The 19785-nt window shown below is 48.3% G+C and overlaps 1 protein-coding gene across 7 annotated transcripts in view; it reads right to left on the reverse strand.

The window, feature by feature from the left end:
* Positions 1-19785, reverse strand: part of DIP2C (disco interacting protein 2 homolog C) — a 183871-nt gene that overhangs the window by 74532 nt on the left and 89554 nt on the right. For all 7 annotated transcript variants that reach the window (XM_032266148.1, XM_032266146.1, XM_032266147.1 and 4 more), the window contains 4 exons: positions 8557-8696; positions 5960-6096; positions 2151-2359; positions 397-511 (listed from right to left, as the gene is read on the reverse strand). In XM_032266148.1, coding sequence (XP_032122039.1) covers positions 397-511; positions 2151-2359; positions 5960-6096; positions 8557-8696 — 601 coding nt within the window. The remainder of the gene's footprint in view (positions 1-396; positions 512-2150; positions 2360-5959; positions 6097-8556; positions 8697-19785) is intronic.

The following is a 19785-nucleotide window of genomic DNA, read 5'->3' on the forward strand; positions in this document are numbered from 1 at the left end:
GTAGTATAAGCACTGTTCCCAGTATAAAAACGCCAAGGAAAGAGAAAGGGTTTTCTTACTAAACTCACCAAAACTAAGTAATTTTACCCAGGGCTTGGGGAAGACCACAAACAGTCAAAAAGGAACTTTGGAGGCAAGATAACATGTTTTCAAGATCAAACAGAAAGCTTACTTTGACCTCCCCAAGGTGACCGGTAGGAACCAGCTGTGCAAACTCCCGGTCCCTACACCCTCGATCTGCTCAGCTAGTTTCTGGACACTTGATGTAACTCCTGATCAAACGAACGGAAGGGAAAAGGACCACCCCATGGGCAAGGCCACAGCTGGTCAGGTCATGGTCTGAATGAAGTAGGGAGGCCAGAAACAAGACAAGAGAGGACCAGCATGGAGGGTGACCTGCAGCACGCGGCTCATCCACTGGAAGCTGTCCTCCTCTGTGGAGTCGGGCCTCTGCTCGGCCACGATCACGATCCTCTCGTCGTGCAGCACGGTCACGGAGAACACGGCTATCCTGTGGGAACACAGGAGCATGGTGAGCATGCGTCAGGGACGCCCACTCAGCCTTCCCTCTGCAATCAGGGGCTCCATAACCGTCACTAGTGAGTGACACATCTCAGGAGGCCACAGCACCAACTATAATTCCAAAACGGCAGCTGTGCTTCCAAATATCCGCACTCATCATTCCAGGGAGAGCTGTGGGAGGCGCCCAGGGATGTCGCAGAGCCAAAGTCACCCTGATCCCCATGAGGCCGCGCACAGCACCCGTGGGCCCTGCTGACAAGGTTACACCTCTCAGTATGAAGAGTGAGTGTGCAATGATCAGACCTGTTGAAATTTAGACAACCACACCCTTCACATCTCGAGTTGGCGCCTGTGGAGCTAATGGTCTCCAAATCATTAGAAATTTCCTGTTTTGAAACTAGTGATTTTCTGCTAAGTGTACGTGCCTTACACAGCACAGCGCAGTCACCTCTAGTAAACTCTTTTTTACAAAGAGACTGTAGCTTTAAAGATAATTAAAAGGCGGCAAGTCTACTTCCCGCTCCCATCAGCTTCCAAACTGAAGTAAGACTCTCAAATACTTTATGACTTCCTCCAGACTGGCGAAAACTCCAGATCCAGGGCAACTTGTTTCATCACAGAGCCTCCCCTGTGCACCTGGCAAGGCAGGGAAGAAGAAAACTGTGGGAGAGCGGGGAAGTGTGCGACAAGCATCCGCACTCTCATGCGAGTCTGTGGGTGACGGGCGTCCACACTCTCACGTGAGTCTGTGGGTGATGGGTGTCCGCACTCTCATGCGAGTCTGTGGGTGACGGGCGTCCACACTCTCACGTGAGTCTGTGGGTGATGGGCGTCTGTGCTCTCAGGTAAGTCTGTGGGTGATGGGTGTCCGCACTCTCATGTGGGTCTGTGGGTGATCAGCAACTGTGCTCTCAGGTAAGTCTGTGGGTGACGAGCATCTGCACTCCCATGTGAGTCTGTGGGGGTTGAGCATCTGCGTTCTCAGGTAAGTCTGTGGGTGACGAGCGTCCACACTCTCACGCAAGTATGTGGGTGACGAGCGACTGTACTCTCAGGTAAGTCTGTGGGTGACGAGCATCTGCACTCCCATGTGAGTCTGTGGGTGTTGAGCATCTGCGTTCTCAGGTAAGTCTGTGGGTGACGAGCGTCCACTCTCTCACAAGAATTTGTGGGTGATGAGAATCTGCACTCTCACGCGAGTCTGTGGGTGATGGGTGTCCGCACTCCCATGTGAGTCTGTGGGTGACGAGCGACTGTGCTCTCAGGTAAGTCTGTGACTCAGCGTCATCCTTGGGTCTTTCCAACCCGCTCCACAATGAATATCTGGATCTTTAATTTGTGCTGTTATTTATCAGAAATAAGTTTTTAAAAGCATAGTTCTATTATACTTAGAGGAGAAGTTAAATGGAAATATGTTTATGGGGCTCGGAATTTCTATAAAACCTCAGACATTCACAGACAGATTAAATCTCGGAGATCACTGAGTCCAGGTGCTTCAATTATATGGAAGAGAAAACTGAGACACAATAAATGTAAGGAATCTGTGTAACTTTTAAACCCTCTAAAACCACAGGAACAGTGTGGCCGACAGGAAATACATGCTTAATTAGCAGAAGAACGCCACTGACCTTCCTCTGTAGACAAACTTCATGGGCTCCACAGCCAGCGCGGTGGCCACAATGTCGTCAGCGTTGTGCCTGCGCCCACTGACCACCATGAGGCCGTCCATCTTGCCCACCACGAAGACAAGACCCCCAGGACCCACAAACCCCAGCAGGCCTGTCCTTATGAACGGGTATTCGCTGATCGGAGCCCCAGAGCTCGTCATGGGAAATACCTGGGGAAACAGCGTCCATCAGGCCACCATACACGTGGTCAGCTGCTTTCAGTCCTCCCTGCTTCTCCCATGCACATGGCACTTGCTTGGCTTAAGCTCTGCCTCCTGCCCGGGGGCCAAGGTCACAGTGACCGCTGGTGACCAACAGTCTTTGAGGCAGAAAAGGACTTCCCGCTCACCTTGGCAGGAGCCCAGCTATTCCTGCACCCCTGCCGGAGCCTCCTCCCACCTCTGAACCCTGAACAGGTAACAGGTAGCAGTCTCACAGTAGGCCAATCCAGCTAACTGATTACTTTGATTATAAAACCACAATGTAAAAGATGAGTGAAGAATCAAAGTACATTTTAAACATGTCAGTCTTAAACTCTGTTCATTCATAAAATGTTATTTTCCCTTGTTCAAAGTATGCTGAAAAGAAAAATATTAAGGAAGGAAATCAATGACTTCAAGCTCTAAACCTCTTTTCCTACACCCTTGCAGATAACTCACATACAACAGAGATGTGGTTTTTATTTAGATTTGTATCTAGCTCCAATTTCAAGGGATATTTTAGGAAGTTGAATTCACATTCAAGAAAGCCATCGTGGACAGGCACTGTAACATGTGTTCAGCCACATCCAAAGTTCTAAACATTTAGGCTAGAACAGTGGTTCATGCCTGTAATCCCAACACTTTGGGAGGCTAAGATGGGAGGATTGCTTGAGGCCAGGGGTTTGAGATCAGCCTGGGCAACAGCATGAGACCCCATATGTACAAAAGAAATTTTAAAAAATTATTCAAGTGTGGTGGCACATGCCTACAGTCCCAGCTACTCAGCGCTGAGGCAGGAAGATGGCTTGAGCCCAGCAGCTTGAACCTGCAGTGAACTGTGATCGTGCCACGGCCCTCCGGCCTGAGTGATGGAGCAAGACGCTGTCTCAACAACAACAAAAAGTTCTAAGCGTTTATGAAACGTATCCCCAAACAACTTATGTTTTCTTACATACAGCTTAAATGTTGCACTACTTCTAAAGCCATGACCTACTTGGTAAAAATGTAAAAGTTCTGAGTTGTAGCACTGAACATGCAGGCCCACATGTCTGACCCCTTAATGTTTCTGCTCATTACACAGCACATCTGTGCACACACCCTATATATGCACATCACACACACATCTGTGAACATGCCCCATGCATCCATGCACACACCCCACACGCACACATCACACATGCATCCGTGCACACGCCCTATATGCACATCACACACGCATCTGTGCACATGCCCATGCACACATCACACATGCATCCATGCACATGCATCCATGCACACGCCCCCCACACACATCACACATGTATTTGTGCCCATGGCCCACACATGCACATTACACACACATCTGTGCACACATCCCTCACGTTACACACACATCTGTGCACATCCCATACATGCACATTACACACGCATCTGTCCACACCATACACATGCACAACACATGCATCTGTGCACACACACATTACACATGCATCTGTCGACACCACACCCCCCCACATGCACATTACACACACTTCTGTGCACACATCCCATATATGCACATTACACAGGACATCTGTGCACATGCCCCATATATGCACATTACACATGCATCTGTGCACACTCCTCACACACGCACATTATACAGGTATCTGTGTACACGCACCCATTACACAGGCATCTGTGCACACTCACCACACACACATTACACGCACATCTGTCCACAACACATACACGCACCTGTGCACATGCTCTACACACGTACATTACACATGCATCTGTCTACACCACACACACACCACACACATTACACACATTTGCGTACACCACTCACAACCCACACATGCACATTACACACACACCTGTCTACATCACACACGCCCCAAAAAGTACATTACACGTGCATCTGTCTATACCACACACACGCCACAAATGCACATTACACATCTGTGAAAACCACACATGCCTCATACATGCACATTACACATGCATTTGTGCACATGCCCCACACATGCACATTACACTCACCTGTGCACACATGCCCCACACACATACACACATCAGCGCACACTCCCCCATACACACATATTACACATCTGCATACAAACCCCTCCCCACATATTACACATGCATATGTGCACACGTCCCACACACACATTACAATCTGTGCACATGCCCCATACATGCAGGTTATACACACATCAGTGCACTCCCCATAATGCACATTACACATGCAACTGCATACATGCCCCCCACACATTACACATGTGTCTGTGTACACACTTTCCATACATACACCTTACACACACACTGCACTTCCCATACATACACACACCCATCTGTGTACACCACACAGGTGCCATACATGCACATCACACCTGCATCTGTGCACACACCCACACACATTACACACACATCTGTGCACACGCCCCTTACACGCACATTACACACGCATCTGTCCATACCACCCCACACACACACTACCCATGCATCTGTGCACACGTCCTACACATGCACATTACACATGCATCTGATCTGTGAACACACTCCACACATGCATATTACAGACATCTGTCCACATCTCACACATGCCCATTACCCACGCATCTGTGTACACACCCCACACATACACATTACACACACATCTGTGTATCCCACACATATTACACACATAATCTATGTACACGCCCCACATGCACATTACCCATGCACCTGTGCACACCCCACATATGCAATTACACACACCTGTGTATACCACACACGTTACACATCTGTGCACACACCCCACATGCACAAATGTACACCACACATACATGTACACCATACCCCACACGCACATTACACATCTGTGTATACCACACCCTGCATGCTCACATTACACACATCTGTGCACCCCACACACTCCACATGAGCACATTACAGACATCTGTGCACACCACACACACCCTACATGCACACATTACATACACGTGTCTACACACCCCACACATGCACATTACACGTGTATCTGCACATGCCCACACGAACATTACACACACATGTACACCACACATGCACATTACACACGCATCTGTGTACACCACATACATACTTGCTTGTGCCAGAGATTGTTACATACATGTCTGCCCAAGTTCTCACAGGTTCATACCTGGCCGCATCTAGCCCAGGCTGAGAGGCCATAAAGGGGCTCCAGTTGGCTTCCCTAGGTGAGGGTTCATACCCGGCCATGTCTAGCCCAGGCCGAGGGGCCGCCAAGGGGCTCCAGACGGCTTCCCCATGTGAGGCCCTTCACACACACAAATGCATGTTCCCTCACAATCCGGTTTTCATAGTAAAAGTGAGAAAAGTAACAAAAAGGACCCTTTTGAAGAAATCGCGCTTATTTTAAACACTGGTTATAAGGTCAGAACAATGCTGATAAAACAAATTTATCAAAAGCGATAAAAAGTGCTAAAGTGCAATCATTTTAATGAATATAAACTCGTCTTGCTGAAAATCGCGCCTACATTCCGTGTCTATCACTGCACACCTGGCAAGGGTTATGTGGAGGCGGAGCCACGGGCAGTGCTCATGTCAGGACTCTCCTCGACCTACCTCAAAGGTGTTCTTGGTCATGCCAGAGAGGCCATAGTAGGACGTGCCCGTCGCAACTGCACACACACACAGCTCCCCGATCTCATCTGTTCTACACAGCTGAGGAATCCCGTCTGGCTTCACCGAACACATTATGGCTAAAAGCAAACAGAAAAGCACACACAGTGTGAAAGGAGGCGGGGTGGGGAGAACGGAGAGGAAGAGGAAGATGGGAATATGAATGAGGGAACCCATGAACAGAAATAGGGGCTGGAGCAAAACTGCAAGGATGGCCATCAGCCAGGCACTCATTTCCCTAACGAGTCTTGATTTTCATGTTGTGGCAAAATGTCACATTTCACAGTTGAGACATCAATACCTATTTTCAATTGTCTAATGTTAATGTGCAAGTTGTATTTAGGGGTGTAACCTCATCTGCCATCTAGATATGGGGAGGACCCTCAGAGCCAGCATCAGGGCCCCCTGCCACACGCATATCAGCGACGTGGGTGCAGCCTGAACTCTGCAAATTGAGCCTCTAACATCTTATGGAAATCTTCATCTTTGATTTCGTACTCCCTGCAAGGTGAGCCCTTCAGAGAACATCGTTCAAGTGCTTCAGCACATGGTTCCATGATGATAAATTCTCACTGGTCTGTGCCATGCGCACTCTGATGCTTTGTACAATGTCAGCATCCTACATACCCTCACTGCAAGCCACCCACAAATCTGATTAGGAACCAAGAGCCTCACATTTCAGAGGGGTGGAGTGCATACTGAGTGACAGACGAGCTGTTTAGAAAGAGCCTCAAATGGCTGGCACCCAACGGGTTGGAGTACAGGTGTCTACGAAGTAGAACAGTGTTCAAAACATAAGAAAAGTTACTCACAGGAAGAAAAACTCACATGAAAATTACACTGAAACATTCTTCACCATCAGGTAAAAATAAAATTCAGGTAATACAACAGATAAGGGAATGGAAAAAGAAAGAAGTGCTGTTGTTTACTGTTCGGCAGGGTGTAAATCCTCACAGCCTTCAGAAAGACAATTACCGTAACAACTACATTAGTAGTTCTCTTTCAAACAGAACTCCCACTTCCAGAACTGTTTCCATTAGACACAAGGGGGTCACTCACTGCAGCAGCAATAGAGGAAAGATCACCCAAACACGGGAGGCTCAAATAAGCTCTGTGCTCCCACAACATAGCACTGTGCTGCCTGGAGAACAGCATGGAGCTCGCTACACGCTGACAAAGGGACTTTCAGATATAAAACAGGCACATGTACACAGTACTCTATCATTCTTTCAGAAAACCCCCCAAACCCAGGGCAGAGACACACACGTGGGGTGCATGCTTCTGTTTCCACAGCCCCGGGTGCATCCAACAGGGAGCCTGGGAAGCTCGCAGTTGCTCTCATGGTCAGAAAGTTGTGTTTTCATCGTGTTCTTCAGAACCTTTTGAAGATTTCACCATGCAGCTCTATTTGAAAACTAGATATTGAAGGAAGAAATGGAGCCCGGGGGCCTGGCCATCACTGGGAAGCAGGCAGTGGGCTGGACGCAGGGGCTGTAGGGCTGGAAGCAGAGGCAGAGCTGCGGGGAGGCTGGAGGGCATCTGCGGGGAATTGGGGGGTTAATGAGGAGGAGGAAAGCCAAGGGCTGCCTTCATTTCTGTTATGCCAAACAGGGCAAACAGAAAGGCAAGATGGCTTCTGGAATGCCTGGCCCCAGCACAGCTCACCATGAAGGGCATGAGGGGTCTGCCTCTGTGAGACTCCACAGGGCAGGGGTCCCTGCTGAGGCCTACCTGACCTGGTGCCCTGCGCCTGCTGCTGAAGGTGGCAGTACTGCTCGAATGGGCCTGGCTACCCTGCTGGGCTTGAGTCCACACCCTGTGCCTGGGGAGCTCAGCAGGGGACAGAGGCTCTGGGGGGGCCCCAGCTGAGAAGAGACTCGGGTTCGCTTTTGGGGGCCAGACAGCCAGGGGCTGATGCTGCCTGCGGTCTCATGACTTGAAAGCCAGGTATGTGAACACTGAGAATGGTAAGGTGGCTCCTGGGAGGTGCCTGGGTGTTCCTTATGGGGCAGGTTGGGAAGCATGGTGGGCTCTGCAGCCAGGTGCTTCCTCACACATCTGTGGAAAGGCTTCTGAGACTTGGAAAAAGGGCTCTCTGCTGAAAACAAGCTTCATGGTCACACAGACATATTCCTCGATTTCCACAAGTGTCTGCCTTCAGGGAACCTGAGCTTGGCTGTTCCCACTCTGGCTGGTGCCTTAGGGTGATGGACAGGTACATCCTCTGGGGCAGAGGAGAAGCTGCCCAGGCACCAGTGTGGACCCTGTGTTGGCCCCAAAGCCTTCCAGGGAAGAGGAGCCTGAGGTCCCATTGTGCAAAGGTACCCTTCACCATCTTCTTGATCATCTGGTGTTTTCCTTTACCAGGACAGTGAACACTGCCTCAAACGTCTGAAGCCCAACAAGGACTTCAGAAGCCTGGGAGTGAGGCTGTCACCCGAAAGTGCGCACACAGGAATGTGGAACGCGTGTTCTGGTGACGTGTGTTAGAAAAGCAACTACCAACAGGTTAGTCCGTGCGGCTTGAGACCCACACTCACCTCCAGGCATCACGAGGCCGACATCCTGCACGGTGAGCACCGAGAGCTTCTCTTCCGAGTCCACACGAATGACCCCGTAGGTCAGCCCGTGCATGGAGAGGACGCCCCGGCCTGGCGGCTGGTTACTGTCATCTGTGGGCCTGTAACAGCAGTTTTCAAGTTGGGTATGTGGGAGCAGATAAGCCATCACAACCACAGATGTGCAGTCAGCACACATGCAGCAGTCTGGGCACCCGTGGGAACAGAGCTGGCTGTGGACATCAGGGTGCTCGTTCTGTTTATGACAGCTGGCAGCCAGTCTACTGCTTCCAGCTCCACATTCCTGGGGAATCTCAAAAGCACCCGAGAATCACAAAGGCGGCTCCTCTCCCGCCCCCTCTACTCAAACCCTTCACAGACCGGCTCTCTCTTTCCTCCCAGCTCCTGCTCACTGCATGGTCTGCGCTTCCAGTTTCACAAACATCTGGATAGGTGTACATCCCCTCCAAGAATGCAGACAAAACCTCTGAACAGAAATGATGGAAATCCTGACGGTCCAGCCTCAATTCAGATGCAGCCTGTCTAGGCATATACCCAATTTTATATATAAGAATCTAAATTAAGATTTACGCTGTGCCATTCTGGCTGCCAAGTTCTAAGGAAGATTATTTGGGTGGCAGGCAAGCTGTAAACTGCATTGTGGGTCAGGAGAGGAGGGGTCTACATAAGCCCATTTTCAGAAGACCACTGCGCTCACGCTCGCCACTCTGTGGGCCCCCGACCTCCTCTGCCGGACACCCGAACACGCTCCTGCCACTACCCAAAATGTCCTCCAGCTGACGTCCGCACGACTTTCTCCCTCCCTCTCCAGACTTTGGCTCAAATTTGGGTGTCTCGTCCCCTCAGAAAACACCCCCCACCCAGCGCACCGACCCCACAGCATACACCTCTGACTATCTGAGCAACCTCCTCCCTCAGACCCTAACTCTCCCGAGAGCAGCCAGAATTTGTTTTGTTCACTGCTGCGTCCCAAACCTGGAAAAGATCTAACAATACATATCTGCTGACTGAATTTGTGAATAAGAAAGTTAAAATATCTCTAAGATCAAGGATTATATCCCTGAAAACTAACAATTCTTCAATGGTTAACTAAGGAGTCACCACAATTTAGGTATATATCACATTTGTTTCTGTAATTTTCCATATACAAATCTTTAATGCACTTCAGACATAGAAGTTGGACTATAAGTTTTCTGTTTAACTTTAAAATATTATGGTTTATAATGAAACTGAAGACATAAATGGGGCAAGATAAAAGTCAAAATTTGCAAAAAGAGATCTCATTTGAGTAACTGATGTGTCAAAAAAAGCATGAAAGACTCAGGAAACAGAATTAGTCTAGATGTAAGAGTCAAAAAGGATAGAGCCAACCAGATATAAGTCTGCCCAAATAAGAAAACCCACATGGAACCACCTGGATAGGACGAGCTCAAATCACCAGGCTTCAACTTATTATCCTGGCCTTTTACTGCCCAGAAACCCCAAACAAATCAAAACTTCAACGTGTTCCCAGTGATTCCCCCACCATTCCCTCTCCCTACAAGAGTTCTCTACAAAGATTCAGTGTGGAATTCAGGAACTGCGAGCTTCAGCATCTGTTGTGGGTTGAACTGTGTCCCCTCAAAAGATCACCCCTCATACCTGTGACCTTATTTGGAAGCAGGGCCTTTGCAGCGACAGATGTCCCTGGACTTACAACAGGGTTACGATCTAATAAACCCATTGTAAAGGTGAAAAACTGCTAGTTGAACCACCTTAAGCCAGGACCATCTGTAGGATCAAGATGAGGTCATGCTGGGTTAGAACTGACTCTAAATCAAATTATTCTGTACTTTTAAGAGGAGAGAGAGGCGCAGACACAGGGAGAAAGTCACGTGATGATGGAGGTAGAGATGGGAGTGACAGGCACCCATCAAGGATCACTGAGTAGAGCAACACCAGAGGCCGGGGCAGGCCCGGGCGGGTTCCCTCAACGTCTCTGGACACCCAGCCCTGCGACACCTCAGTCTCTGACTCCAGCCTCCAGAACTGAGACAAGTGTCTGTTGTTTAAGCCACCCAGTGTGTGGTACTTTGTAACGAGAGCCTGAATACATTGTCTTAGTAATACAAATTTAAGGTATACTTATTGTTTTAAAAAGCCACATGAAAGCAAAGTGCTGGGCAGCCAAGATTCAGAACACTGAGCTGCCGTGATCTGTGAACAACAGGCCAGGAGGAAAAAGTTGTGTTAGGACCCAATCACATATGTATTGTTGCCTCAGTTACAAAATCCCCTTTCCTATTTTTTTTATTTTTATTTTTCTTTTGAGAAACAGTTTCACTCTGTCATCTAGGCTGCAGTGCAATGGTGCGAACTTGGCTCACTGCAACCTCTGCCTCCAGGTTCAAGCCATTCTCATGCCTCAGCCTCTCAAGTAACTGGGACTACAGGTATGTGCCACCATAGCCAGTTAATTTTTTTGCTCTCATTAGTAGAGACAGGGTTTCACTATGTAGGCCAGGCTGGCCTCGAACTCCGGACCTCAAGTGATCTATCCATCTCAGCCTCCCAATGTGCTGGGATTACAGGCATGAGCCACCGCACCTGGCCAAGATCCTCTTTTCTATGTTTAAACAGTTTATGAGAAATAAGACTTGATATCTAAATACTTTAAAATTACAAATTGTGTTAGCTATAGGAAATTTTCAATTATACTTACACAATGACAGTTACAAGAGGCTGAATACGTTCACTTACAATGTAAATTAGTGACATTAACCTCGTACTAACTTAACCTGCCACTGTACATTTATATTCCCTTGCTAGTCAGAGAAACCACATGGCCCCGGGTAATTTTCCTTGCAGATGTGCAAGACACAGGCACACAGGTGGGCACAGAAGCATGGGAGCTCCTGACACAGGTGGGCGCAAAAGCGTGGGGGCTCCGGACTCAGAGGCGGGCGCAGAAGCACGGGAGGTCCCGACTCAGAGGTGGGCACAGAAGCGCAGGGGCTCCCCACACAGAGGCAGGCACAGAAGCACATGAGCTGCTGACACCAGGGCAGGCACAGAAGCGCAGGAGGTCCCAACACACAAGTGGACACAGAAGCATGGGAGCTCCCAGCACACAGGTGGGCACAGAAGCGCAGGAGCTCCTGACACGCAGGCACAGAAACGTGGGAGCTCCCAGCACACAGGTGGGCACAGAAGTGCAGGAGCTCCTGACACGCAGGCACAGAAACATGGGAGCTCCCAGCACACAGGCAGCCTCACAGCCCCACCTCCCCACAGATGCAGTGTCTGGGGTCACCCCTTAACTTCCAACCTGGTGGTGCTGACGCCTTCCTCTCCAGATGGTAAACCAATGCCCCACTGGCACTCTCCATGTGCCAGAATGGTTCTGAGTCCTTCATGCATAGGGACTCACTTAAAATTCACCACAAGCCTATGGCTATTATTCCCCGATTTCAGATGAGAAAACTTGGGCACGGAAAGGTTGACTTCATTACCCAGGTGAGTGGTGGGGCTCAGCAGGACTCAGACCCAGAGCACAGCCCCTGCTGACCCGAGTGCTTGTGCCTCCCTGGCCTTCTCCTGCCTCTGATCCCAAGACATGGAGTCAATTAGTCCACTGCTGTCTTTTTATAAAAACTTAGAAGCAAACAGTATGACCAACACGAGCACATTCTTAGCATGAACAAGGCAAACATCACAGTCAAAAGGTAAAGTCCCTGTTTCTGCTCCAGTCCTATGCCCTAAAGATAATCACAATTGAGATTTTTATATGTAAAGGTTTAGACTCCTAGATATGCAGTTACATATAAAATGTGTATGTATACTAATATATTGATTTTAAAAGTAAAGCAGAATCAAGATGCATCTTCTTCTATAACCCACTCTCTTCACCAAACATATCTGCAGATCTTTCCATGTGCCTGTGTGGGCGGGTGCCTCCGTGTGGGCAGGTGCGTGTGTGTGTGTGTGTGTGTGTGTGTGTGTGTGTGTGTGTAGGCATGTGCACCACTGAATTCAGCTGGTTTGTTACACAGTGTTCAGTAATATGAATATATGATCATATATTTTCTTTCATTCAATTTTTATATAGCTGGAAATATATCTGTAATATACATAATCTAGAAAGAAAATGAAAGAATCCAAAAGCATATATACTTAAAATTTTAAGGCCTAAATACCCTCCCAGAAGAACATATTTTGCATTCCAACTGACAGAACAGGAGTATTATTTTCTCATCTACTAGGAAAGCACCTAGCACTGGCTGTGTGTTGCTGTGGTCATACACTTGACAAACGTTTCTGCACAGCAACCCTGTGGAGATGGCTGCTGCACCATGACCCTCCCCAGTTGGCAGACGGGGCAGGCGTGGGGACTGCTGAGTGCTGCCAAGGCTGCTGCTGCGGTGCTGAGTCAGCGCCAGTCTCAGGCTGGCCTCAATCTGTGCATCCGACCATGGCACCAGGCTGCTTTGGCAGTGCCTGTCTCTGCACACTCTGGCCAACACTGATTATCAAACCTTACAATATTTCCCTATTTGTTGAGTAAAACACCATTCCCTGTTGTTTCAAGTTGTGCTCCCTGTATTATTAAGTTAGATGACATTTATCTCCATCCACACCTTGCTAGAAAGTAAAAATCCCAAGTAGGTAGATGAGGTGGGGAGGGAAGAAAGAATCCCCATAGGCAGAATTCAAGGGGATTTAAAATATCTAACTTAATAACAAATATCAGAAAATTAAATAGTGGTTGATAAAGGTATCCACCCACTCATCACTTAATAACAAATATCAGTAAATTAAATAGTGGCTGATAAAGGTATCCACACACTCATCAACTTCCAAACTCAGTTCCAACAGGAAATAGTGTTCAAGACCAAGCAGGTTCATGTGTCTCACGAAGAATACGGATTCCAGGAAGGACCAGCTTAGTGATCTCCAGGACTGTAAGGAGGTGGCATCCATGCTTGGAGAGATGGAAGGAGCGAAATACACAGCTCTGTGTACAACACCACTATGATGTGCAAAATGGAAGTGAAAATAAATTAAAGGACAACAGAGTCTGGATGTTTCATTGCCTCCAGATCTCACGTTGAAATGTGACCTCCAACACTGGAGGCAGGCCTGTTCTCACAGTAAATGCAAGAGTTCTCACTCTATGAGTTAACATGGGATCTGGTTGTTTAAAAAAGAGCTGGGCACCTCCTCTATCTCTAAGCACGTGACACGCAGGGACAGATCCTACTCTGCCTTCTGCCATGATCATGAGCTTCCTGAGGCATCACCGGATGCGGAGCAGATGCTGCAGCCATGGCTCTCTTACAGCCTGCAGAACTGTGAGCCAAAATAAACCTCTTTTCCTTATAAATTACCCAGCCTCATGTATTCCTTTATAACAATGCAAACAGACTGACAAAAAGGAGACGCAGGCCAGACCTTGGCAATGAGGCCTCGGGAGGAATGTGCACTATGGCTTCGATGGAATGGTTTGCACCATTGACCTGTCATAGCACTTTCAGCCTATGCAGAACATTTCATAAGCCTTGCCTGAGTAACACCTGAAGAAGCAGCTCCTATTAATTTCAATGAACATATCCACAGCTCACTACTCCCGACCACAAGCAGAGCCTGGCCAGGCTCAGGACATTAACACACAACAGACGGATCAAGTAGTAAACAAGCCTTACAGCCTCTAGCTCTCGGGCTTACAGAGGCAGCGTAATTGCATCTGCACAGCTTTAGTGCCACTTGCCATTGGCTGAATCCTTAAGCAAGTGAGTAAACAAAGGTCTTTCATTTTTTTCATCTTATCTGGGCATTCACCAAGCTAGTAATTCTCAGCTTAGAGAGCACAGAGAGCAAGCTTCCCACCTTCACCGCCTCACCCACCCTGGGTAAACAGCCTTTTTTTTTTTCACTGAATATACTCTTTACAGATACTTAATTTTTTGTTACCAAAAGAGGGATCACACCATATAAACTTTTTGCAAACTTGTTCTCATAAGCATCAGCCACCTTTTGTGCCCAGGGGAGGTTACGGGCTGGAACTGGGGGACCCCATGGGGAAGGCCCCTCCTCTGGAGTCTTCTGGCTGCACCTCGCACCTCGGCCAAAACAAACTTCTCAGCATCTTTTAACACACTGTAAAAGGCAGGTGGTGGGTCAAATAACAGGAAAACTTGCCTTGCTCTTCAATGCTACCTAATTGTCATGTTCTTGTTCAGGTAATTTTCATCTATAAACCATTCTATAGTTAGAGAATTTCAAAATTTCGTCCCATTTTTTAGATAAAGTTACGTATTTTAGTTTATCTTGCTTTCTCTTACATGTGGGATTATGGAACTCTGGGTCTGACTTTTCTGAGCAGTCAGAAGTGCTTGCTTTTGGAAGCTGCATTGGCTCAGGGCTGATGCTGATGTGTTCCCCCCATCACTCATACAGGCAACATCAGCACCCAGTGGGTGTCGGACAGCATCCTTCTCACTGTGGACACCTTTTCTTTGATTTTGTTCCAGCCTTCTAGACTGGATCCTTTCAAAAAGTAGAAGACAGCTGTGGTGACAAGGGGATATTTTATCTTTTCTGGAATTACTGTTTCATTGTTTTGTATAATTTTTGCCTTTTCATTACTAAAGTATCAAGGTATCCAAATAGTACTTTGTAATTACAAAGCTAATTATGTTTTTTAGTTCAATTTCACAATGTAGCTTGAAGAAAATCAATTCTATCATCTACATTCTAGAGATGGTAACAGACTCAGATGGCAGAAGGTTTAGGGCATACTTGTAGCCAGGAAATAGTTTCCTGGTTTTTGCCTTGCAATTATTCCTTTAAAAAAATTCTGATGAGTCCAGGCATCACAAGCCCATATTTCCCTGGTGTTTTTCTACTCTAAAACTAATATCAGGAGAAAAGAAAACATAAAGTATAGTAGGCTGGTCATAGTTTTAAAGAGAAGAAATTTTAAATGCCTGGGTGAAAATACAGTTCACGTAGGAAGACAGAGCAGACTTCACTAGAGAACGCAACTTGCTGCTAACACTTGGCTGGCATGTGTGAACACAGACATAAAGGTGAAAACAGACATGTGAAGACACACACCACATCAACACAAACATGAAGACAGGCACACACAGGTGGAGACAGATACGTGAAGACACACACCACATCAACACTAACATGAAGACAGACACACAGGTGAGGACACACATGAACACAGACATGATTGCATGGAGATACAGAGACATGAACACAAGACATGCCTGAGGACAGGCACACACACAGAAGACATACATGAGGACCGGCACATCTCCAGCCCTTGTCCCTTCAAAGTCTCTGACTCATGTTCTTAAAGAATCTCAACCACCCTGCAATGAGTGCTGGTCATTCCTTTTTGGAGACTGGCATTTTTCTGAGGGGAGAGCCAACAGCATAAGTTCTGGCAATGACCTGCCTCCAGTGCTGGGCAACCTGAGGGAGGGTACAGTACCTGGAGCCCAGGCGCTAGGCTGCTTCTGCGTAACCTCCATCACCAGGGCTGCTGCTGGCTCCCACAACCCCCTCCCACCCACTTCCCCATCTCCAGGGCTGCTGTGGCTCTCACAGGCCACCCGCTCAGCCCTCCTGCACCTGCAGACTGACGCATAGTTCAGATGTCCATGCTCGGCCCTGCTGTACCTACAAAATGACTCATAGCTCAGACATCCACGCTCGGCCCTGCTGCACCTGCAGACTGACTCATAGCTCAGACATCCACACTCTGCCCTGCTGTACCTGCAGACTGACGCATAGTTCAGATGTCCATGCTCAGCCCTGCTGCACCTACAGAATGACTCATAGCTCGGACATCCACGCTCAGCCCTCCTGCACCTGCAGACTGACGCATAGTTCAGACGTCTACGCTCAGCCCTGCTGCACCTGCAGACTGACGCATAGTTCAGACATCCATGCTCGGCCCTGCTGCACCTGCAGACTGACTCATAGCTCAGACGTCCATGCTTGGCTCTGCTGCACCTGCAGAGTGACGCATAGTTCAGACATCCATGCTCGGCCCTGATGTACCTGCAGACTGACTCGGCTCAGATGTCCACGTTTGGCCCTGATGTGCCTGCAGCCACTGGGTGGCTTTCCTGTGAGTGCCTCAGCTTCTCACTTACCTACTTTTTTGTTTTTTGCAGGAATGAATCACTAAGTGATACATTTTCCAGAGAGGGTCAAAATTCTGCAAATAAATAGTGAGCAAATGCATCTGCAATTTTATTTGCATTCTACTACCGATAATCACTATCCTTTTAAAATTAAGTGTACTAAAAGCCAAGCAAGCAACCAGCTGCACGGAGCATGGGAAACGCAATCTCTGCTTTGTCACTAGGGCAGAACAAGCTGTCCCTGGAAGATGGTTAAAACGCAGGACACAAATGCTTAGATCACAATATAAATGCCCATCCTAGTACCCATTCAAACCCATCCTCCACAGACCCTCCTCTGCAACAAGACAGAGCAATGTAGCAGCGAAACACTTGGTTTTTTGAGACAGAGTCTCGCTCTGTTGCCAGGCGCCAGGCTGGAGTGCAGTGGCGCAATCTCGGCTCACCACAACCTCCGCCTCCCAGGTTCAAGCAATTCTCCTGCCTCAGCCTTCCGAGTAGCTGGGACTACAGGCACATGCCACCATGCCCACCTAATTTTTGCATTTTTTTTAGTAGACATGGGGTTTCACCATGTTGGCCAGGATGGTCTCCAACTCTTGACCTCGTGATCTGCCCACCTTGGCCTCCCAAAGTGTTGGGATTACAGACGTAAGCCACTGCGCACGGCCTTGTTTCTTTCTTTAAAAATCATAAGGAGTAAATAAAATGTGAGCGCTGAGGTGCTTCCCACACTGGACGTGACAACATTTAAGAAGGCATTCATTTTGTTCCCATGCCAAACCTATAGGGAAGCCTTTCCAGACCCCATTTAAAACAGCTTTGCAGAATGTATGAAAGCCATTTTTCACTTAGTAACCTGGCCTCTAACCTTTCCTACATGGAAAATTCTCCTCAAATCTTGAGACAGAACACACTATGAGTTCAAAGGCCCTGGCTCACTTTCCAAAAACACGCATCTGTCTCAACCTTTCTGTGGCACATAAACGAAAGCCCAGCATGCAGGGAAGTTTTCCTGCTGTTCATGTATTCAGAAAACAACACAGAGAGAAGTGTGTTGGTGGAAACGCAAGCATGAGTGTGGCTTTCTTCAAATTTACTCGAAAGTGACTTAAACATCAGGATAATGAAAGATACAGATTCTGAAGCCTCGCACTGGCTTCTCTCCTGAAGATTTTCACCACTGAGATAGAGTTATTACCTAACTCATCTCCAGGCAATGGGAGTTGAAGTGCAATGGTCAATTACAGAGATTCTTCTTTTGTAAAGCATCAGCACTGAACAGTTTAAATTCGCATCACATGCACGGTAACGCCATAAAAAGACAGCACGTATCCTGATGAGACAGAGCGGCAGGGAGAGCTGGCACAGGAGCTCAGGGGCTGCTTCTGGTTTTCAGGACACAGTCATTCCTAATTCAAACTGGAATACTAAGCTTGTACCTTTTAATCCTTTTCTGACCTTCAATTTGAACCCAATCATGTCCATCAGAAAGTGGCACATCTGAGAAGACCACTGAAGCCAACTCCAGGAGGTGGTTCTAGAGAGGTGCTGCTGTAACCCACTGCCAGCCGCGTCCAGAGACCACTCCTCCTGACACCGTGCAGGGTGCAGGCTGCAGCCAACCTGATGTACACGGCCAGGGGCACTGCTGGGCGAGACAGTGGGATGGAGACGCGCCCTCCCCTGGTTATTTCTGTCTGTGTCCTGGTCAGTGCCTGCCCCTCCAGTTTTGCCTGTCATAACTTAAAAACCACACACCGCTCTGGGAAGCCTGCTGCAAGCAGGTCTCCACACTCACTCCACACTCCAGAGCTCACCCCCAGGAATGGAAAGGGCCTCCTCTTCCCTACCACTGGGCATACTGCCATGGACATGCCGCCCAAGGATTCCCACACCTCCTCTCTCTTGCCACGTCGTCCTCTGGACCAGTCTTGAGTGGGCCAGCAACAGTCGACACAGGACACAGCTTCTCCGCAGGAGCCTGTTCTCGGCAGATGGCCACAACAGTGTATTTAGGCCGTCAGTGGTACCTACATCTTCTGAGTAAAACGAAAACCAACAAAAGCCCAAAACTGCACATGGCTCCACTTATGTAAAATGCCAAGTGTGTGCATATCACGTGCATAAACGCACAGGAAGAGGTCTGGCATTCGCTTCTTGTGAATGACATGGGATTGTCACAGGAAAGTGTACAGGAGGAACTTTCTGAATTTACCTACTTTAAATTTTACTTTCACTCAAAAAATATGTATTAGGCACCAACTATATACCAGAGACAATGAAAAAATAAACATACCAGTAAATCCCACAGCACATGGAAGTCAGTAACGCTGCGAGAAAAGCAGGCTGATGAGGTCCCAGCATGGAAGGGCAATCGCGTCTCCCAATGCAGGGGCCACACTGCAGGGCGGGGGGCACAGGCACAAGAAAGAGCAGACGCAAGCCTTCAACCTGCTCATGGAGGAACAGCCAGGCCCATGTGAGTGAGAGGAAGGGGCAGGAAGAGAGGCAGCCGGGGCAGGCGGGCAGGTCCCATGGGCCGTGCACTCCTGCAGACTCTGTCACCTGAACAAGGGGCCAAGGAGGGCTCTGGCCAGACCAGAGACAGAACAGGAGCACAGAGCCTAGGGGAGGACAGCCCCGGCAGCAGCAGGGAAAGGAGAAACAGCTGGATTTAGACGTTTCCTGGCATCCTGGATTGGGGGGAGGGGGGTCACCAGGAAGAGGCGGCACAAGAAAGGTTCTGAGTTTCCAGCCAGGCAGCTGCAAGGACAGGGGGACCATCGCATGAGGCTGCGGAGGCCAGGAGAGAAGCAGCAATTTCTGAATCACTTTTAACAGTAAGAGTGTATACATTGCTTCCACTGGGAATGTTAAAATATGAGAAATTATGATGACTGATACTTAAATGAGAAACTGTATCCTCCATGCTTCTTATGCTCATTACCAAAGTGAAAGCAGAATTGAATTGTCAACACAGTGCCAAGACCACAGTGCCGAGATCTTTGTGTATTCCTGGACCTGACCCTACTTTCCATGGACCGTG

The sequence above is a fragment of the Sapajus apella genome, unplaced genomic scaffold (assembly GCF_009761245.1).
Source record: "Sapajus apella isolate SASKATOON/1434 unplaced genomic scaffold, GSC_monkey_1.0 scaffold155, whole genome shotgun sequence".
NCBI classification, from domain to species: domain Eukaryota; kingdom Metazoa; phylum Chordata; class Mammalia; order Primates; family Cebidae; genus Sapajus; species Sapajus apella.